Here is a 19,166-nt window from a genome sequence, read left to right as displayed (position 1 = left end):
AGTAAATTTTTTTGTATATTAACAATTCAAATGTTAAGATTTGTTTTTCAGTAAATGAACCTTTTAAGGATGAATGTGTTTTGCCTTGCCTCTGAGGGTTGTCTGCTAATGCTGATGTTCTAACTTTTAGTAGCCCCCCCCGAGACCCTACACAGTTACTTGATCTATTGGAAACCGTGATATCAACACAGCTGGGTTTCAAGTCTGTAATGATGTCTTTGTTATAAGCATTTGTAACGCACTTTGACTAGTATAGAAAACTGAAATGTTATAATTTGCTCTGTTTTGTTTGTACTTTGTGTTTCCAATTTAAATATTGGGGTTATGTAGTAGTGTAACGACGTTAGTCTGTTGTAAGAAGAGAGTCAGACCGAAATGCAGCATGTAGGTTACTCATGACTTTAATGAATGAAAACGGTACATGAAATAACTGAAATACGAAAACAACAAACGAAACGTGAAACTAATTACAGCCTATCTGGTGACTACTACACAGAGACAGGTACAAACACCCACAAAATACAAAGCAAACTCAGGCTACCTAAATACGGTTCCCAATCAGAGACAACGATAAGCACCTGACTCTAATTGAGAATCGCCTCAGGCAGCCAAGCCTAACTAGACACACCCCTAATCATACACAATCCCAATTAATACAAACCCCAATACGAAACACAACATATAAACCCATGTCACACCCTGGCCTACCCAAACATATACCAAAAACACAAAATACAATGACCAAGGCGTGACAGAACCCCCCCTTCCCTAAGGTGCGGACTCCCGGACGCACCTCAAGAGCATAGGGAGGGTCCGGGTGGGCGTCTGTCCATGGTGGCGGTTCTGGCTCGGGACGTGGACCCCACTCCATAAATGTCCTATTTCCTCCCCTTCGCGTCCTGGGATAATCCACCTTCTCTGCCGACCATGGCCTAATAGTCCTCACCCAGATCCCCATATAACTGAGGAGCAGCTCGTGACAGAGGGGCAGCTCGGGACAGAGGGGCAGCTCGGGACAGAGGGGCATCTCAGTTATGTGGGGATCTGGGTGAGGACTATTAGGCCATGGTCAGCAGAGAAGGCATCTCAGAACAGAGGGGCATCTCAGGACAGAGGGGCATCTCAGGACAGAGGGGCATCTCAGGACTGAGGGGAAGCCCGGGACTGAGGGGAAGCCCGGGACTGAGGGGAAGCCCGGGACTGAGGGGAAGCACGGGACTGAGGGGAAGCCCGGGACTGAGGGGAAGCCCGGGACTGAGAGGAAGCCCGGTACTGAGAGGAAGCCCAGTACCGAGATGAAGCTCAGGCAGGTAGTAGGCTCCGATAAATCCTGGTTGTCGGGCAGATCTAGAAGAGTCAGGTTGTCTGGCCGATCTAGAAGATCATGTCTGACTGGCACTTCTGGCGGATCTTGGCAGACTGGCACTTCTGGCAGATCCTGGCAGACTGGCGACGCTGGGCAGACTGGTGGCACTGGGCAGACTGGGAGCACTGGGCAGACTGGGAGCACTGGGCAGACTGGGAGCACTGGGCAGACTGGGAGCACTGGGCAGACTGGCGGCGCCGGGCAGACTGGGAGCACTGGGCAGACTGGGAGCACTGGGCAGACTAGCGGCACTGGCGGCGCTTGGCAGACGGGAGACTCCGGCAGCGCAGGAGAGGAGAAAGGCTCTGGCTGCGCTAAACAGGCGGGAGACTCCGGCAGCGCAGGAGAGGAGAAAAGCGCTGGCTGCGCTGAACAGGCGAGGCGCACTGGAGGCCTGATGCGTGGTGCTGGAACTGGTGGTACTGGATCGAGGACACGCACAGGAAGCCTGGTGCGGGGAGCTGCTACCGGAGGACTGGTGTGTAGAGGTGGCTCTGGATAGACCGGACCGTGCAGGCGCACTGGAGCTCTTGAGCACCGAGCCTGCCCAAGCTTACCTGGCTCGATGCCCACTCTAGCCCGGCCAATAGGAAGGGCTGGTATGTGCCGCACCTGGCTCTGCACCCGCACTGGAAACACCGTGCGCTCCATAGCATAACACGGTGCCTGCCCGGTCTCTCTAGCCCAACGGTGAGCACAGGGAGTATGCGCAGGTCTCCTACCTGGCATAACTATTCTCCGTTCTAGCCCCCCCCAATAATTTTTTTGGGCTGCTTTTCCGGCTTCCAACCGCATCGCCGTGCTGCCTCCTCATACCAGTGCCTCTCCGTTTTAGCCGCCGTGTCTTTTTCTTTGACTCGATTCGCCTGTAGCCCTCTTCGCACTGCTGAAGCGAATCCCAGGCGGGCGCCTGCACTCTCTCTGGTTCGGCCGCCCACCTGTCGATTTCTTCCCACGTCGTGTAAGAAGAGAGTCAGACCGAAATGCAGCGTGTAGGTTACTCATGACTTTAATGAATGAAACCGGTACATGAAATAACTGAAATACGAAAACAACAAACGAAACGTGAAACTAATTACAGCCTATCTGGTGACTACTACACAGAGACAGGTACAAACACCCACAAAATACAAAGCGAACTCAGGCTACCTAAATACGGTTCCCAATCAGAGACAACGATAAGCACCTGACTCTAATTGAGAATCGCCTCAGGCAGCCAAGCCTAACTAGACACACCCCTAATCATACACAATCCCAATTAATACAAACCCCAATAAGAAACACAACATATAAACCCATGTCACACCCTGGCCTACCCAAACATATACCAAAAACACAAAATACAATGACCAAGGCGTGACAAGTAGCTCACCTGCTCTGACCTCACAGTAGGTGACGTAAAGCAGGAAGAGTAATTACATTTAAACAATGGAATGTGAATATTTATGCTATTATTCCACCAAACTTCATAATAATTTCTCTGATATGGTACGAAAGGTTTGACAATCATTATTTTGATTTTATAAGTATTGTATTGGCATTGAGGATCTGTTTGTGAAATTGACATATGAACAATATGGAGTACATTTGTTTTGTCAGGTTTTAGTGACCCCAAGACAACCTAATTGAAGTTCAGTTTTTTTTATTATCAGCGCTAGGGCAGTGAGCTGTGCTATTAGACCTGTAATGATATGAATTAACTTCATGATACTGAGGAAACAGAAGTGCCATAATTTCCATACCAGTATTATTCTCATATTGGTTTTCAAGATCACCATGTAGTTCAATTTGGATTATTCTGCAATTTAAATGATCTAATTGAATAATTCTGGGCTCCCGAATGACGCAGCGGTCTAAGGCAGTGCATCTCAGTGCTACAGGTGTCACTACAGACCCTGGTTCAGTGGTCTAAGGCAGTGCATCTCAGTGCTACAGGTGTCACTACAGACCCTGGTTCAGTGGTCTAAGGCAGTGCATCTCAGTGCTACAGGTGTCACTACAGACCCTGGTTCAGTGGTCTAAGGCAGTGCATCTCAGTGCTACAGGTGTCACTACAGACCCTGGTTCAGTGGTCTAAGGCAGTGCATCTCAGTGCTACAGGTGTCACTACAGACCCTGGTTCAGTGGTCTAAGGCAGTGCATCTCAGTGCTACAGGTGTCACTACAGACCCTGGTTCAGTGGTCTAAGGCAGTGCATCTCAGTGCTACAGGTGTCACTACAGACCCTGGTTCAGTGGTCTAAGGCAGTGCATCTCAGTGCTACAGGTGTCACTACAAGACCCCGGTTTGATTCCAGATCTTGGTTCGAATCCCTTGTCATCGGTTGCAACACTCACTACCGAGTTCCAAACTGTCTCTGGAAGCAGTTTCAGCACAAGAACTGTTCATTGGGAGCTTCATGAAATGGGTTTCCATGACTGAGCAGCCGCACACAAGCCTGAGCAGCCGCACACAAGCCTAAGATCACCATGCTCAATGCCAAGTGTCGGCTGGAGTGGTGTAAAGCTCGCTGCCATTGGACTCTGGAGCAGTGGAAATGTGTTCTCTGGAGTGATGAATCCCACTTGACCATTTAGCAGTCCGACAGACGAATTTGGGTTTGGTGGATGCCAGGAGAACGCTACCTGCCCCAATGCATTGTGACAACTGTAAAGTTTGGTGGACGAGGAATATTGGTCTGGGGCTGGTTTTCATGGTTCGGGCTAATCCCCTTAGTTCCAGTGGAGGGAAATCTTAACGCTACAGCATACAAAGTCATTCTACATGATTCATGGCAAGAGTTTGGCCCTTTCCTGTTTCAGCATGACAATGCCCCCGTGCACAAAGTGAGGTCCTTACATAAATGGTTTATTGAGATTGATGTGTAAGAACTTGACTGGTCTTTACAGAGCCCTGACCTCAACCCCATCGAACAACTTTGGGATGAACTGGAATGCCGACTACGATCCTAATCGCCCAACATCAGTGCCCGAACTCCCTAATACTCTTATGGCTGAATGGAAGCAAGCCCCCGCAGCAATGTTCCAACAACAAGTGGAAAGCCTTAACAGAAGACTGGAGGCTGTTACAGCAGCAAAGGGGGGGGGGACCAACTCCATATTAATGTCCATGATTTAGGAATGAGATGTTCGACAAGCAGGGGTCCAGATAGACTACATGACTAAAAGTATCTCTGACGCTGAAACGACTAGCATGAGTCTGGTTCCTCTCAAAGTTTCTGCCTTCCAGGGATCATTTCCTTACCACTGTTCTTCCCCCTTTTTTAGGGTCTTGGCCGTGTTCCTGTCAACAACAACTGTCGGGGCTTTATGAAAATGTTTGATTGACTGGTGGTATCCTGTGTCCTGTCCAGGTGGGTGTTCATCTATGAGAAAGGCTACCAGTCGTCAGACACGGCCGTGGGTTCCGTCTTGACTAAGATGAAGGGGGTGGGATATACCAATGTGACCGGAGAGGAGAGGATCTGGGACGTGGCTGACTATGTCTTCCCTGTACAGGTGGGTCATTGGCTGAGTGTGGACCTACTAAGGTATTATTGTTATAAGAAGGACATTTTACTGAATGAATGAGTGACCTGAAAGGTCACAGATATCTAGAACCTTTAGGAACTGAGTCTCACAGGACATCTACCAGTGTTCTGTAGTAGTAGTGTAATAGTAGTGTGGTAGTCATGTAATAGTAGTGTGGTAGTAGTGTAATAGTAGTGTAGTGTGGTAGTTGTGTAGTGAGGCAATAGTAGTGTAGTAAGGTAATAGTAGTGTGGTAATAGTGTGATAAGTTAATAGCATCGTAGTAGTAGTGTAGTATTGTAGTAGTAGTGTGGTAGTAGTGTAGAAAGGTAATAGTAGCGTAATGTAGTAGTAGTGTAATAGTATTGTAATATTAGTGTAGTAGTGTAGTAGCAGTGTAATACGGTAATAGTGGTGTAATAGTAGTGTAGTAATGTAATAGTAGTGTGGTAGTATTGTAGTAAGGTGTAATAATAGTAGTGTAGTAATGTAATAGTAGTGTAACAGTAGTGTAGTGGTGTCGTAAGGTAATAGTATTGTAATGGTAATGTAGTAGTATTGTAATAGTAGTGTGGTAGTATTGTAGTAAGGTGTAATAATAGTAGTGTAGTAATGTAGTAGTATTGTAATAGTAGTGTAGTAATGTAATAGTATTGTAATGGTAATGTAGTAGTATTGTAATAGTAGTGTAGTAATGTTGTAGTATTGTAATAGTAGTGTAGTAATGTAATAGTATTGTAATAGTAATGTAGTAGTATTGTAATAGTAGTGTAGTAATGTAATAGTATTGTAATAGTAATGTAGTAGTATTGTAATAGTAGTGTAGTAATGTAATAGTAGTGTAGTAGTTTAGTAAGGTAAAAGGTATGTGGTAGAAGTGTAATAGTATTGAAATAGTGTAATAATAAGGTAATAGTAGCATGGTAGTAGTGTTGTAGTTTAGTGGTATTGTAGTAGTAGTAGTGTAGTAAGGTAGTAGTAGTGCAGTAAGGTAATAGTAGTGTAGTAGTATTGGAATAGTAGTGTAGTAGTGTTGTAAGGTAATAGCAGTGTAGTAGTAGTGTAGTAGTATTGGAATCATAGTGTAGTAGTGTCGTAAGGTAATGGTATTGTAATAGTATTGTAATAGTAGTGTAGTAGTAGTGTAGTAGTGTAGTAAGGTAATAGTAGTGTAGTAGTATTGTACTAGTGGTGTAGTAAGATAATAGTAGTGTAGTAAGGTAATAGTATTGTAATAGTAGTGTAGTAGTATTTTAGTAGTAGTGTTGACGTATTGTAATAGTAGTATTTTAGTAGTAGTGTTGACGTATTGTAATAGTAGTGTAGTAGTAGTGTTGACGTATTGTAATAGTAGTATTTTAGTAGTAGTGTTGACGTATTGTAATAGTAGTATTTTAGTAGTAGTGTTGACGTATTGTAATAGTAGTATTTTAGTAGTAGTGTTGACGTATTGTAATAGTAGTATTTTAGTAGTAGTGTTGACGTATTGTAATAGTAGTATTTTAGTAGTAGTGTTGACGTATTGTAATAGTAGTATTTTAGTAGTAGTGTTGACGTATTGTAATAGTAGTATTTTAGTAGTAGTGTAGACGTATTGTAATAATAGTGTAGTAGTATTTTAGTAGTAGTGTTGACGTATTGTAATAGTAGTGTAGTAGTATTTTAGTAGTAGTGTTGACGTATCGTAATAGTAGTGTAGTAGTATTTTAGTAGTAGTGTTGACATATTGTAATAGTAGTGTAGTAGTATTTTACTAGTAGTGTTGACGTATTGTAATAGTATTGTAATAGTAGTGTAGTAGTATTTTAGTAGTAGTGTTGACGTATTGTAATAGTAGTGTAGTAGTATTTTACTAGTAGTGTTGACGTATTGTAATAGTATTGTAATAGTAGTGTAGTAGTATTTTAGTAGTAGTGTTGACGTATTGTAATAGTAGTGTAGTAGTATTTTACTAGTAGTGTTGACGTATTGTAATAGTATTGTAATAGTAGTGTAGTAGTATTTTAGTAGTAGTGTAGACGTATTGTAATAGTAGTGTAGTAGTAGTAGTAGTATTTTAGTAGTAGTGTTGACGTATTGTAATAGTAGTGTAGTATAAAGTACTACAGAGAGATTGATCTACGGAAGTCAGAAGACGTCTGACAGACTGACGAAGATAAAGATTACCGAGACAGGAGTTTAAAACAGTCACATCCTGATTGTCAACAAACAGGCGTGAGAGAGAGATACTGTACCTAACTTTCCCCAGCGGTTCTTTTTGTACGCACCCTGATCCTGTTCACACGTTAGGCAAATACAGAGACAAACATGAGACTCTCTGTAAACAAAGTGACAGTTCATTGTTTGCCCGTATCTAAGCCGTAAAGAAAACACTACTGTGTGCTCTGAGAGGCGTGACCACGCTTGGTCTATCTCATTCGGAACTGGTTGACTGACGGTCACGAGGAGGGAGCTCAATGTCAAAGAAGATGATAAAACACACATCAAGATTATACAGTCTGTCATCTTATGTGCGTATCTATTTACCTATAATATTCAAGATATCTACCTGAAGATGACCTTGTCTGTTATAATGATCTATGACATTTGTTTATCTATTCACGGTATCTACCTGAGTATCATGGTGATTCCCAAAACAATTGCATTGATACTGGTTATATAGTATTGGATTCAGTTATTCAACACTGTGTTACACCCAAAAGCATTTAACATTGCATTTACATTTAAGTCATTTAGCAGACGCTCTTATCCAGAGCGACTTACAAATTGGTGCATTCACCTTATGACATCCAGTGGAACAGTCACTTTACAATAGTGCATCTAAATCTTAAAGGGGGGTGAGAGGGATTACTTATCCTATCCTAGGTATTCCTTAAAGAGGTGGGGTTTCATTACATTTACATTTACATTTAAGTCATTTAGCAGACGCTCTTATCCAGAGCGATTTACAAATTGGTGCATTCACCTTATGACATCCAGTGGAACAGTCACTTTACAATAGTGCATCTAAATCTTAAAGGGGGGGTGAGAGGGATTACTTATCCTATCCTAGGTATTCCTTAAAGAGGTGGGGTTTCAGGTGTCTCCGGAAGGTGGTGATTGACTCCGCTGTCCTGGCGTCGTGAGGGAGTTTGTTCCACCATTGGGGGGCCAGAGCAGCGAACAGTTTTGACTGGGCTGAGCGGGAACTGTACTTCCTCAGTGGTAGGGAGCCGAGCAGGCCAGAGGTGGATGAACGCAGTGCCCTTGTTTGGGTGTAGGGCCTGATCAGAGCCTGGAGGTACTGAGGTGCCGTTCCCCTCACAGCTCCGTAGGCAAACGCACTACAGAATCCACCTTCTGCACATTGAGTGTATCCAGATGACCCAATTGACTTAAAACACTATCAACTGGTTGCCCTGCATCCGCCTCCATATCTCAGGATTTGGCCAGGGTTGTTCCGGTTTTTGGTCACTAGATGCCCCCATTGTGCCTTTTGACCTTTTGTTTTCCCTTGATCCCCATTATTATTTGCACCTGTGCCTCGTTTCCCCTGATTGTATTTAAACCCTTTGTTTTACTCAGTTCTTTGCTCTGTGTTTGTATGTTAGCACCCAGCCCTAGTACTCTGTGAACTCTTGTTGATCCCGGTGGACTCTCTTGTGGAATTCTGTTTTTTGTTCTTGTTTGTTTGTTTTTTGAGTATCTTTTAAGGCTTTTTGTGCTTTACCTTCCACCTTGTGGATTTACCTTTTTTGTCTTGGAGGATTACCTTTGTTCTTGTAGGATTCCTTTTGAGGTTGTGGAGTTACATGTTTTCCTGAAGAACTTCACTTTTTACTTCATTAAATACACCGTCTCAAGTACTGCTGTGTCTGCCTCATCTTCTGGGTTCTGCCGACTATTCGTGGCTCAGTTGGTTAAGTGACTGTTTCTCACTCCGGAGACCCGTGTTTGTAACCGGGTCCTGACAATATCTTCATTGAGTGTATCCAGATGACCCGATTGACTTAAAACACTATCAACTGGTTGCCCTGCATCCACCTCCATATCTTCAACACTGCTGCCTCTTTTGACTCTCTTCACCACCTCCACATGGGAGATCAGCTGCACAGCCCCGATCCTTCACACCTCAATCTCCTTCGCCCTAACAGGGCACTCAAGGAAGTCCAGAGTATGATCCCCATCACAGTTGCAACATTGTCCAATCACAGATGATTCTATTTCATACTTCCCTCCCTCTCTGTCTTCCCTTTCTCTCACTCACTCATTCTCTCTCTCAATTTTCAATTCACTTCAAGGGCTTTATTGGCATGGGAAACATGTGGTAACATTGCCAAAGCAAGTGAGGTAGATAATATATAAAGTGAATATATAAAGTGAAATAAACAATAAAAATCTCTCTCCCTCTCCCTCCCTTTCTCCTACACCCTCTCTCCCTCTCTCTCTCCTTCTCTTTCTCCTACTCCCGCCCTCTCTCTCTCTCTCCCACTCTCTCTCTCTCTCCCTCCCCTCTCTCTCTCCCTCTCCCTCCCTTTCTCCTACTCCCTCCCTCCCTCTCTCACTCCCTCTCTCCCTCTCTCTCTCTCCCTCTCTCTCTCTCCCTCTCTCTCTCTCTCCCTCTCCCTCTCTCTCTCTCTCTCTCTCTCTCTCTCTCTCTCTCTCTCTCTCTCTCTCTCTCTCTCTCTCTCTCTCTCCCTCTCCCCTCTCTCTCTCGTACCTCAGGGGGACTCTTCTTTTGTGGTGATGACCAACTACATTATGACCAAAGGTCAGAAAATTGAAAAATGTTCTGAGGTAAGTCAACTCCTCTCAAAAGACTTTCTTCATTTCTTCATGTCCTTGCTTTTCCTAAAATTGGCACAGAGATCATGATTCAGGAGTGTACAAAAAAATTAGGAACACTTGCTCTTTCCGTGACATAAACTGGCCAGGCGAATCCAGGTGAAAGCTATGGTCCCTTATTGATGTTACCTGTTTGAGTGTGTCAAGAACTGCAACGCTGCTGGGATTTTCACGCTCAACAGTTTCCCGTGTGTATCAAGAATGGTCCATCACCCAAAGGACATCCAGCCAACTTGACCCAACTGTGGGACGACATGGAGTCAACATGGTCCAGCATCCCCGTGGAACGCTTTCGATGCCTTGTAGAGTCCCATGCCCGACGAATTGAGTCTGTTCTGAAGGCAAAAGTAACTCAAAAGTAACTCTGTAACTCAATATTAGGAAGGTGTTCCTAATGTTTTGTACACTTAATCTGTGTGTACATAACTATATCAGTGGAGGCTGCTGAGGTGAGAGCGGCTCATAATAATGTCTGGAACGGAGACAATGGAATGGCATCAAACTCCTGGAAACCACGGAAACCACGGAAACCACGGAAACCATGGAAACCATGGAAACCATGTGTTTGATGTATTTGATACCATTCCAGTGATTCCGCTCCTGTCATTACAACAAGCCCGTTCCTCCCAATTAAGGTGCCACCAACCTCCTGTGATATATTTATATATATATATACAGTATACATACACAGTACATTAGGAATGTATTCAGACACATTTACTTTTTCCACATTTTGTTATGTTACAGCCTTGTTCTAAAATGGATTAAATATTCGTAATTTTTAAATATCTAAACAAGATACCCCATAATGACAAAGCAAAAAATGTTTATTTGACATTTTTGCAAATGTATTAAAAAAAAACCCACGTAAGTATTCAGACCCTTTACTCAGTACTTTGCTGAAGCACCTTTGGCAGCGATTACAGCCTCGAGTCTTCTTGGGTATGACGCTACAAGCTTGGCACACCTGTATTTGGGGAGTTTCTCCCATTCTTCTCTGCAGATCCTCTCAAGCTCTGTCCGGTTGGATGGGGAGCATTGCTGCACAGCTATTTTCAAGTCTCTCCAGAGATGTTCAAACGGGTTCAAGTCCGGGCTCTGGCTGGGCCACTCAAGGACATTCAGAGACTTGTCCCGAAGCCACTCTGGGCTGTGTGCTTAGAGTTGTTGTTTTGCTGGAAGCTGACCCTTCACCCCAGTCTGAGGTCCTTAGTGCTCTGGAGCAGGTTTATATCAAGGATCTCTCGGTACTTTGCTCCGTTCATCTTTCCCTCAATCCTGACTAGTCTCCCAGTCCCTGCTGCTGAAAAACACCCCCATATAATGATGCTGCCACCGTGATGCACAAGATGGCGTCAACAGACATGGCAACTCTCCTTCTAGATCCTAAGCAATTTTACAGTATTTAGTTTTTTGTGTGTGTTATTTCTTACACTATCAGCCCAGAATGTTTATTGTGATATTACATACAGCCGGAAATAACTTTTGGATATCAGAGCGACGGTAACTCACCAGCATCACGGCCAGGAATACAACGTTCCTGAATTGGATCCTTAGTTTGTACCCCCCAGAGCAATTGTAACTTATCCCAGAGGCTGCTCCAAGTTGCCGGTGGCGGAGAAGAGGTATTCGGAGTGAACTTCTAGTCTGACTCAGGAGGCGGGCGCAACATCCACCGCCTCTGATTATATTACTGTTTAGTCTCTGGACAATAAATTAGATGAGCTCAAGGCGAGGATCTCTTTCCAGAGAGACATCAGTGACTAACATACTCTGTTTCACTGAATCTTGGTTCTCTCGGGATATAGAAACATCTCAAGGATGATCAATGGAAACAGGATGCACCTGAGCTCAATTTTTGAGTCTCATAGCAAACGGTTTGAATACTTATGTAAATAAGGTATTTCTGTTTTTTTATTTTTAATACATTTGCACGCAAAACAAAAGGAGTATTGTGTGTAGATATTTAATCCATTTTAGAATAAGGATGTAACGTAACAAAATGTGGAAAAAGGGAAGGGGTCTGAATACTTTCCGAATGTACTGTCCACTCACTCCAACCCCTGTGTTTCAGCCCCCAAACTCGAAGAATCGATGCAGCTCTGACGCAGACTGTGAAGGGAGATCAGAACGTACGGGAGATGGTAAAGTCCGGACGGCATGGCAGTGTGACAGCGTGGCACAGTCCCCTTCACTAAACTCAGTGTTTCTCAACCTCTGGTCCGCGGACCAGCGCCTGTCTACGGCAAATCACCGGCCGGTCCCTAAGATAGTTAACGGACACTAATGTCGTCAGTTCTACAATGCTAGTTTGAATGTAAGTTGCCCCCGAGGAGGAAAAAACATAGCTTGTTGGCCCCTGGTATGAAAAAGGTTGAGAAACACCGTGACTAACTAACCCTCCTCACTACCTTCCGCATTGGCACATCTAGCCATCCATTACTACCACTACCCTCCGCATTGGCACATCTAGCCATCCATTACTACCACTACCATCCGCATTGGCACATCTAGCCATCCATTACTACCACTACCATCCGCATTGGCAAATCTAGCCATCCATTACTACCACTACCCTCCGCATTGGCACATCTAGCCATCCATTACTACCACTACCCTCCGCATTGGCACATCTAGCCATCCATTACTACCACTACCCTCCGCATTGGCACATCTAGCCATCCATTACTACCACTACCCTCTGCATTGGCACATCTAGCCATCCATTACTACCACTACCCTCCGCATTGGCACATCTAGCCATCCATTACTACCACTACCCTCCGCATTGGCACATCTAGCCATCCATTACTACCACTACCCTCCGCATTGGCAAATCTAGCCATCCATTACTACCACTACCCTCCGCATTGGCACATCTAGCCATCCATTACTACCACTACCCTCCGCATTGGCACATCTAGCCATCCATTACTACCACTACCCTCCGCATTGGCACATCTAGCCATCCATTACTACCACTACCCTCCGCATTGGCACATCTAGCCATCTATTACTACCACTACCCTCCGCATTGGCACATCTAGCCATCCATTACTACCACTACCCTCCGCATTGGCACATCTAGCCATCCATTACTACCACTACCCTCCGCATTGGCACATCTAGCCATCCATTACTACCACTACCCTCCGCATTGGCACATCTAGCCATCCATTACTACCACTACCCTCCGCATTGGCACATCTAGCCATCCATTACTACCACTACCCCCTCCCTACCTGACTAGTCACACTTGCCATCGTCTCTGTGACTACGTTATGAGGGATAAACAACGAGGGGCTGGGAGTTCTGTGGAAATAACGAGCCCTTCGTCGTCTATCCTTTACTTTCTTAAAGTTTTATATATATTATACATATTTCTAGCCACTCTGGACTGATAACTGAAATTAAATGTTAAATTAAATTCAATTATCAGAAATTAAAACGGCACATGATTTCACTTGTCATAAGGTGAATGCACCAATTTGTAAGTCGCTCTGGATAAGAGCGTCTGCTAAATGACTTAAATGTAAATGTAAACTTGTCAGAGAGCAACAACAAACAAAAACATCTTTCAGGTGTTTTAAGTGTCCAGTTGCATCATCATTGAGCAGCAGGGTGGCGGCAGGGTAGCCTAGTGGTTAGAGTGTAGAGGAGGTAGGTAGCCTAGTGGTTAGAGTGTAGAGGAGGTAGGTAGCCTAGTGGTTAGAGTGTAGAGGAGGTAGGTAGCCTAGTGGTTAGAGTGTAGAGGAGGCAGGTAGCCTAGTGGTTAGAGTGTAGAGGAGGCAGGTAGCCTAGTGATTAGAGTGTAGAGGAGGTAGGTAGCCTAGTGGTTAGAGTGTAGAGGAGGCAGGTAGCCTAGTGGTTAGAGTGTAGAGGAGGTAGGTAGCCTAGTGATTAGAGTGTAGAGGAGGTAGGTAGCCTAGTGGTTAGAGTGTAGAGGAGGCAGGTAGCCTAGTGGTTAGAGTGTAGAGGAGGTAGGTAGCCTAGTGGTTAGAGTGTAGAGGAGGTAGGTAGCCTAGTGGTTAGAGTGTAGAGGAGGTAGGGTAGCCTAGTGGTTAGAGTGTAGAGGCGGTAGGTAGCCTAGTGGTTAGAGTGTAGAGGAGGTAGGTAGCCTAGTGGTTAGAGTGTAGAGGAGGCAGGTAGCCTAGTGGTTAGAGTGTAGAGGTGGCAGGTAGCCTAGTGGTTAGAGTGTAGAGGAGGTAGGTAGCCTAGTGGTTAGAGTGTAGGGGCGGCAGGGTAGCCTAGTGGTTAGAGTGTAGAGGTGGCAGGTAGCCTAGTGGTTACAGTGTAGAGGAGGTAGGTAGCCTAGGTGTTAGGGTGTAGGGGCGGTAGGTAGCCTAGTGGTTAGAGTGTAGAGGAGGCAGGTAGCCTAGTGGTTAGAGTGTCGGGGCGGCAGGGTAGCCTAGTGGTTAGTGTGTAGAGGAGGTAGGTAGCCTAGTGGTTAGAGTGTAGAGGAGGTAGGTAGCCTAGTGGTTAGAGTGTAGAGGAGGTAGGTAGCCTAGTGGTTAGAGTGTAGAGGAGGTAGGTAGCCTAGTGGTTAGAGTGTAGAGGAGGTAGGTAGCCTAGTGGTTAGAGTGTAGAGGTGGTAGGTAGCCTAGTGGTTAGAGTGTAGGGGCGGTAGGTAGCCTAGTGGTTAGAGTGTAGAGGAGGTAGGTAGCCTAGTGGTTAGAGTGTAGAGGAGGTAGGTAGCCTAGTGGTTAGAGTGTAGAGGAGGTAGGTAGCCTAGTGGTTAGAGTGTAGAGGAGGTAGGTAGCCTAGTGGTTAGAGTGTAGAGGTGGTAGGTAGCCTAGTGGTTAGAGTGTAGGGGCGGTAGGTAGCCTAGTGGTTAGAGTGTAGAGGAGGTAGGTAGCCTAGTGGTTAGAGTGTGGGGGGGGGGTAGGTAGGCTAGTGGTTAGAGTGTAGAGGAGGTAGGTAGCCTAGTGGTTAGAGTGTAGGGGCAGTAGGTAGCCTAGTGGTTAGAGTGTAGAGGCGGCAGGGTAGCCTAGTGGTTAGAGCGTAGAGTTGGCAGGGTAGCCTAGTGGTTAGAGCGTAGAGACAGCAGGGTAGCCTAGTGGTTAGAGCGTTGGACTAGTAACCGGAAGGTTGCAAGCTCAAACCCCCGAACAGACAAGGTACAAATCTGTCGTTCTACCCCTGAACAGGCAGTTAACCCACTGTTCCTAGACCAGTTAACCCACTGTTCCTAGACCAGTTAACCCACTGTTCCTAGACCAGTTAACCCACTGTTCCTAGACCAGTTAACCCACTGTTCCCAGGCTGTCACTGGAAATATGATTTTGTTCTTAACTGACTTGCCTCGTTAAATAAAGGTAAAATGAAAACAATTGTTTTAGGATTAAGTTGGTTTATCGTTGGTTAACTTTCTCAGCGGTTCTTTGGTCAGTTTCAGTTAATCTGTACTTTGCGGCTTCTATGAGCTAAATGTACAATACACTAGTCACACAAAACAAAGCCACCAAGATAAACATTTTGACTAGTCAGGAATTTCCCTGCATTCAAGAAGAAAAAGTTTGCTTAATTTATATCAACAACTTTCCATGTTCTTAGCAGCCAGGATCCAGGATGGTTGAGTGACTTGGATTCTCATTCTATTAAAGCATGCAAACAGACACAGTCAGAGACACAGGCACACAGTCAGAGACATAGGCACACAGTCAGAGACATAGGCACACAGTCAGAGACACAGGCACACAGTCAGAGACACAGGCACACAGTCAGAGACATAGGCAGGCAGTCAGAGACATAGGCAGACAGTCAGAGACATAGGCACACAGTCAGAGACACAGGCACACAGTCAGAGACATAGGCACACAGTCAGAGACATAGGCAGGCAGTCAGAGACATAGGCAGACAGTCAGAGACATAGGCACACAGTCAGAGACATAGGCACACAGTCAGAGACATAGGCAGGCAGTCAGAGACATAGGCAGACAGTCAGAGACATAGGCACACAGTCAGAGACACAGGCACACAGTCAGAGACATAGGCAGGCAGTCAGAGACATAGGCAGACAGTCAGAGACATAGGCACACAGTCAGAGACACAGGCACACAGTCAGAGACATAGGCACACAGTCAGAGACACAGGCACACAGTCAGAGACATAGGCAGGCAGTCAGAGACATAGGCAGACAGTCAGAGACATAGGCACACAGTCAGAGACATAGGCACACAGTCAGAGACATAGGCACACAGTCAGAGACATAGGCACACAGTCAGAGACATAGGCAGACAGTCAGAGATAGGCAGCTAGACAGTCAGAGACATAGGCAGACAGTCAGAGACATAGGCACACAGTCAGAGACATAGGCACACAGTCAGAGACATAGGCACACAGTCAGAGACATAGGCACACAGTCAGAGAGCCAGGCAGACAGTCAGAGACATAGGCAGACAGTCAGAGACATAGGCACACAGTCAGAGACATAGGCAGACAGTCAGAGACAGGCAGCCAGACAGTCAGAGACATAGGCAGACAGTCAGAGACATAGGCAGACAGTCAGAGACACAGGCACACAGTCAGAGACATAGGCAGACAGTCAGAGACATAGGCAGACAGTCAGAGAAATAGGCACACAGTCAGAGACATAGGCACACAGTCAGAGACAGACAGATAAATTGTAGAGTAGTAGCAGTGGATCCAATAACAATTCTAAAGCCTATATAACGTGGCAGTTGAAAGGGTTGGTTGTGTATTTTGTCCTTATGTGACCCTGGGTTACAGCCAAGCCTCTTCAAGCTCTCAGAACCACATCAACCCTTTCACTTTCAACATCTGCTGTTGGCAGATGATTTAGATCTGTTGACGCCACCACTGCCATGTTGACTTGGGGGGGCATCTATATATCCTTGTGTCCTTGAGAAGGATGTGCTGGTTAATGGTTAGACTGTGGTTGAAACTAGAGGCAAGCAAACAGAACAGAAGCTGTTAAAGCCCTCAGGGTGAACCGGTCTTATGATCATGTCCTGTAGGGTGGCTCACTTTACCGTGTCTGTAAATCTTTTTCACACTTCTCTGCCAATCCAGCTTGGGTCAGAGAGACAGGACCAAAAAAAGACAGGACCAGAAAGACAGGACATGGAGAGACAGGACAGGGAGAGACAGGACAGGGAGAGACAGGACAGGGAGAGACAGGACCAAGGAGAGACAGGACAGGGAGAGACAGGACCAAGGAGAGACAGGACAGGGAGAGACAGGACAGGGAGAGACAGGACCAAGGAGAGACAGGACCAAGGAGAGACAGGACCGGGAGAGACAGGACCAAGGAGAGACAGGACAGGGAGAGACAGGACAGGGAGAGACAGGACAGGGAGATACAGGACCAAGGAGAGACAGGACAGGGAGAGACAGGATAGGGAGAGACAGGACAGGGAGAGACAGGACAGGGAGATACAGGACCAAGGAGAGACAGGACAGGGAGAGACAGGACAGGGAGAGACAGGACAGGGAGAGACAGGACCAAGGAGAGACAGGACAGGGAGAGACAGGACAGGGAGAGACAGGACAGGGAGAGACAGGACCAGGGAGAGACAGGACAGGGAGAGACAGGACAGGGAGATACAGGACCAAGGAGAGACAGGACAGGGAGAGACAGGACAGGGAGAGACAGGACAGGGAGAGACAGGACCAGGGAGAGACAGGACAGGGAGAGACAGGACAGGGAGAGACAGGACGAAAGAGAGACAGGACAGGGAGAGACAGGACAGGGAGAGACAGGACCAGGGAGAGACAGGACAGGGAGAGACAGGACAGGGGGAGGCAGGACCAGGGAGAGACAGGACAGGGAGAGACAGGACAGGGAGAGACAGGTCAGGGAGAGACAGGACCAGGGAGAGACAGGACCAGGGAGAGACAGGACAGGGAGAGACTGGACCAGAGAGAGACTGGACCAGAGAGAGACAGGACCAGAGAGAGACAGGACCAGAGAGAGACAGGACCAGAGAGAGACAGGACCAGAGAGACAGGACAGGGAGAGACAGGACCAAGGAGAGACAGGACAGGGAGAGACAGGACAGGGAGAGACAGGACCAGAGAGAGACTGGACCAGAGAGAGACAGGACCAGAGAGAGACAGGACCAGAGAGAGACAGGACCAGAGAGAGACAGGACCAGAGAGACAGGACAGGGAGAGACAGGACCAAGGAGAGACAGGACAGGGAGAGACAGGACCAGAGAGAGACAGGACCAGAGAGAGACAGGACAGGGAGAGACAGGACAGGGAGAGACAGGACCAAGAAGACAGGACCAGAGAGAGACAGGACCAGAGAGAGACAGGACCAGAGAGACAGGACAGGAAGAGACAGGACCAAGGAGAGACAGGACAGGGAGAGACAGGACAGGGAGAGACAGGACCAGAGAGAGACTGGACCAGAGAGAGACAGGACCAGAGAGAGACAGGACCAGAGAGAGACAGGACCAGAGAGACAGGACAGGGAGAGACAGGACCAAGGAGAGACAGGACAGGGAGAGACAGGACCAGAGAGAGACAGGACCAGAGAGAGACAGGACAGGGAGAGACAGGACAGGGAGAGACAGGACCAAGAAGACAGGACCAGAGAGAGACAGGACCAGGGAGGCAGGACCAGGGAGGCAGGACCATGGAGGCAGGACCAGAGAGACAGGACCAGGGAGGCAGGACCAGGGAGGCAGGACCAGGGAGGCAGGACCAGAGAGACAGGACCAGGGAGGCAGGACCAGAGAGACAGGACCAGGGAGGCAGGACCAGAGAGACAGGACCAGAGAGAGACAGGACCAGAGAGAGACTGGACCAGAGAGAGACAGGACCAGGGAGGCAGGACCAGAGAGACAGGACCAGAGAGACAGGACCAGGGAGGCAGGACCAGAGAGACAGGACCAGGGAGAGACAGGACCAGGGAGGCAGGACCAGGGAGAGACAGGACCAGGGAGGCAGGACCAGGGAGAGACAGGACCAGGGAGGCAGGACCAGGGAGGCAGGACCAGAGAGACAGGACCAGGGAGAGACAGGACCAGGGAGACAGGACCAGAGAGAGACAGGACCAGAGAGACAGGACCAGAGAGAGACAGGACCAGAGAGACAGGACCACACACAGATAATAGCTTATCATGCAGAAAGAAATGATCCTTACAGTATAAAATCAGAGATGAAAGAGACTCACTGAACCCATTTCCTTTGGTGTTCTGTAATGACACACATTTTAGTCAAGATTTTAAGACGTTTGGATGAGTGGATGATTGAAACAGCAATTCTATTTCAAGTGGAAGTAATTTCTTTGAGTTAAAAGACATCCTCATCTGTGGTACTGGTTGTCACGATACTACGATAACTGATTTTCCCCTGGCAACAAGGCAAACACAAAGCAGATAAAACGCTTTGATTCTTTAAAAAGCCCCGCTGGATGGAACATGACATTTTTTATTGTACCTTTATTGAACTAGGCAAGACAGTTAATGAACAAATTCTTATTTTCAATGACGGCCTAG

General features: G+C 46.6%; 1 protein-coding gene across 5 annotated transcripts in view; it reads left to right on the top strand.

The window, feature by feature from the left end:
* Positions 1–19,166, top strand: part of LOC124014605 (P2X purinoceptor 1-like) — a 98,606-nt gene that overhangs the window by 35,414 nt on the left and 44,026 nt on the right. For 4 of the 5 annotated variants that reach the window (XM_046329819.1, XM_046329808.1, XM_046329790.1 and 1 more), the window contains 3 exons: positions 4,719–4,863; positions 9,580–9,651; positions 11,774–11,843. In XM_046329819.1, coding sequence (XP_046185775.1) covers positions 4,719–4,863; positions 9,580–9,651; positions 11,774–11,843 — 287 coding nt within the window. The remainder of the gene's footprint in view (positions 1–4,718; positions 4,864–9,579; positions 9,652–11,773; positions 11,844–19,166) is intronic. The other variant, XM_046329799.1, reaches the window with a different exon arrangement.

Source organism: Oncorhynchus gorbuscha, linkage group LG02, assembly GCF_021184085.1.
Source record: "Oncorhynchus gorbuscha isolate QuinsamMale2020 ecotype Even-year linkage group LG02, OgorEven_v1.0, whole genome shotgun sequence".
Classification (NCBI taxonomy): domain Eukaryota; kingdom Metazoa; phylum Chordata; class Actinopteri; order Salmoniformes; family Salmonidae; genus Oncorhynchus; species Oncorhynchus gorbuscha.
Note: the sequence above shows the minus strand (reverse complement) of the source record. Positions and strands in the feature narration are given on the sequence as shown.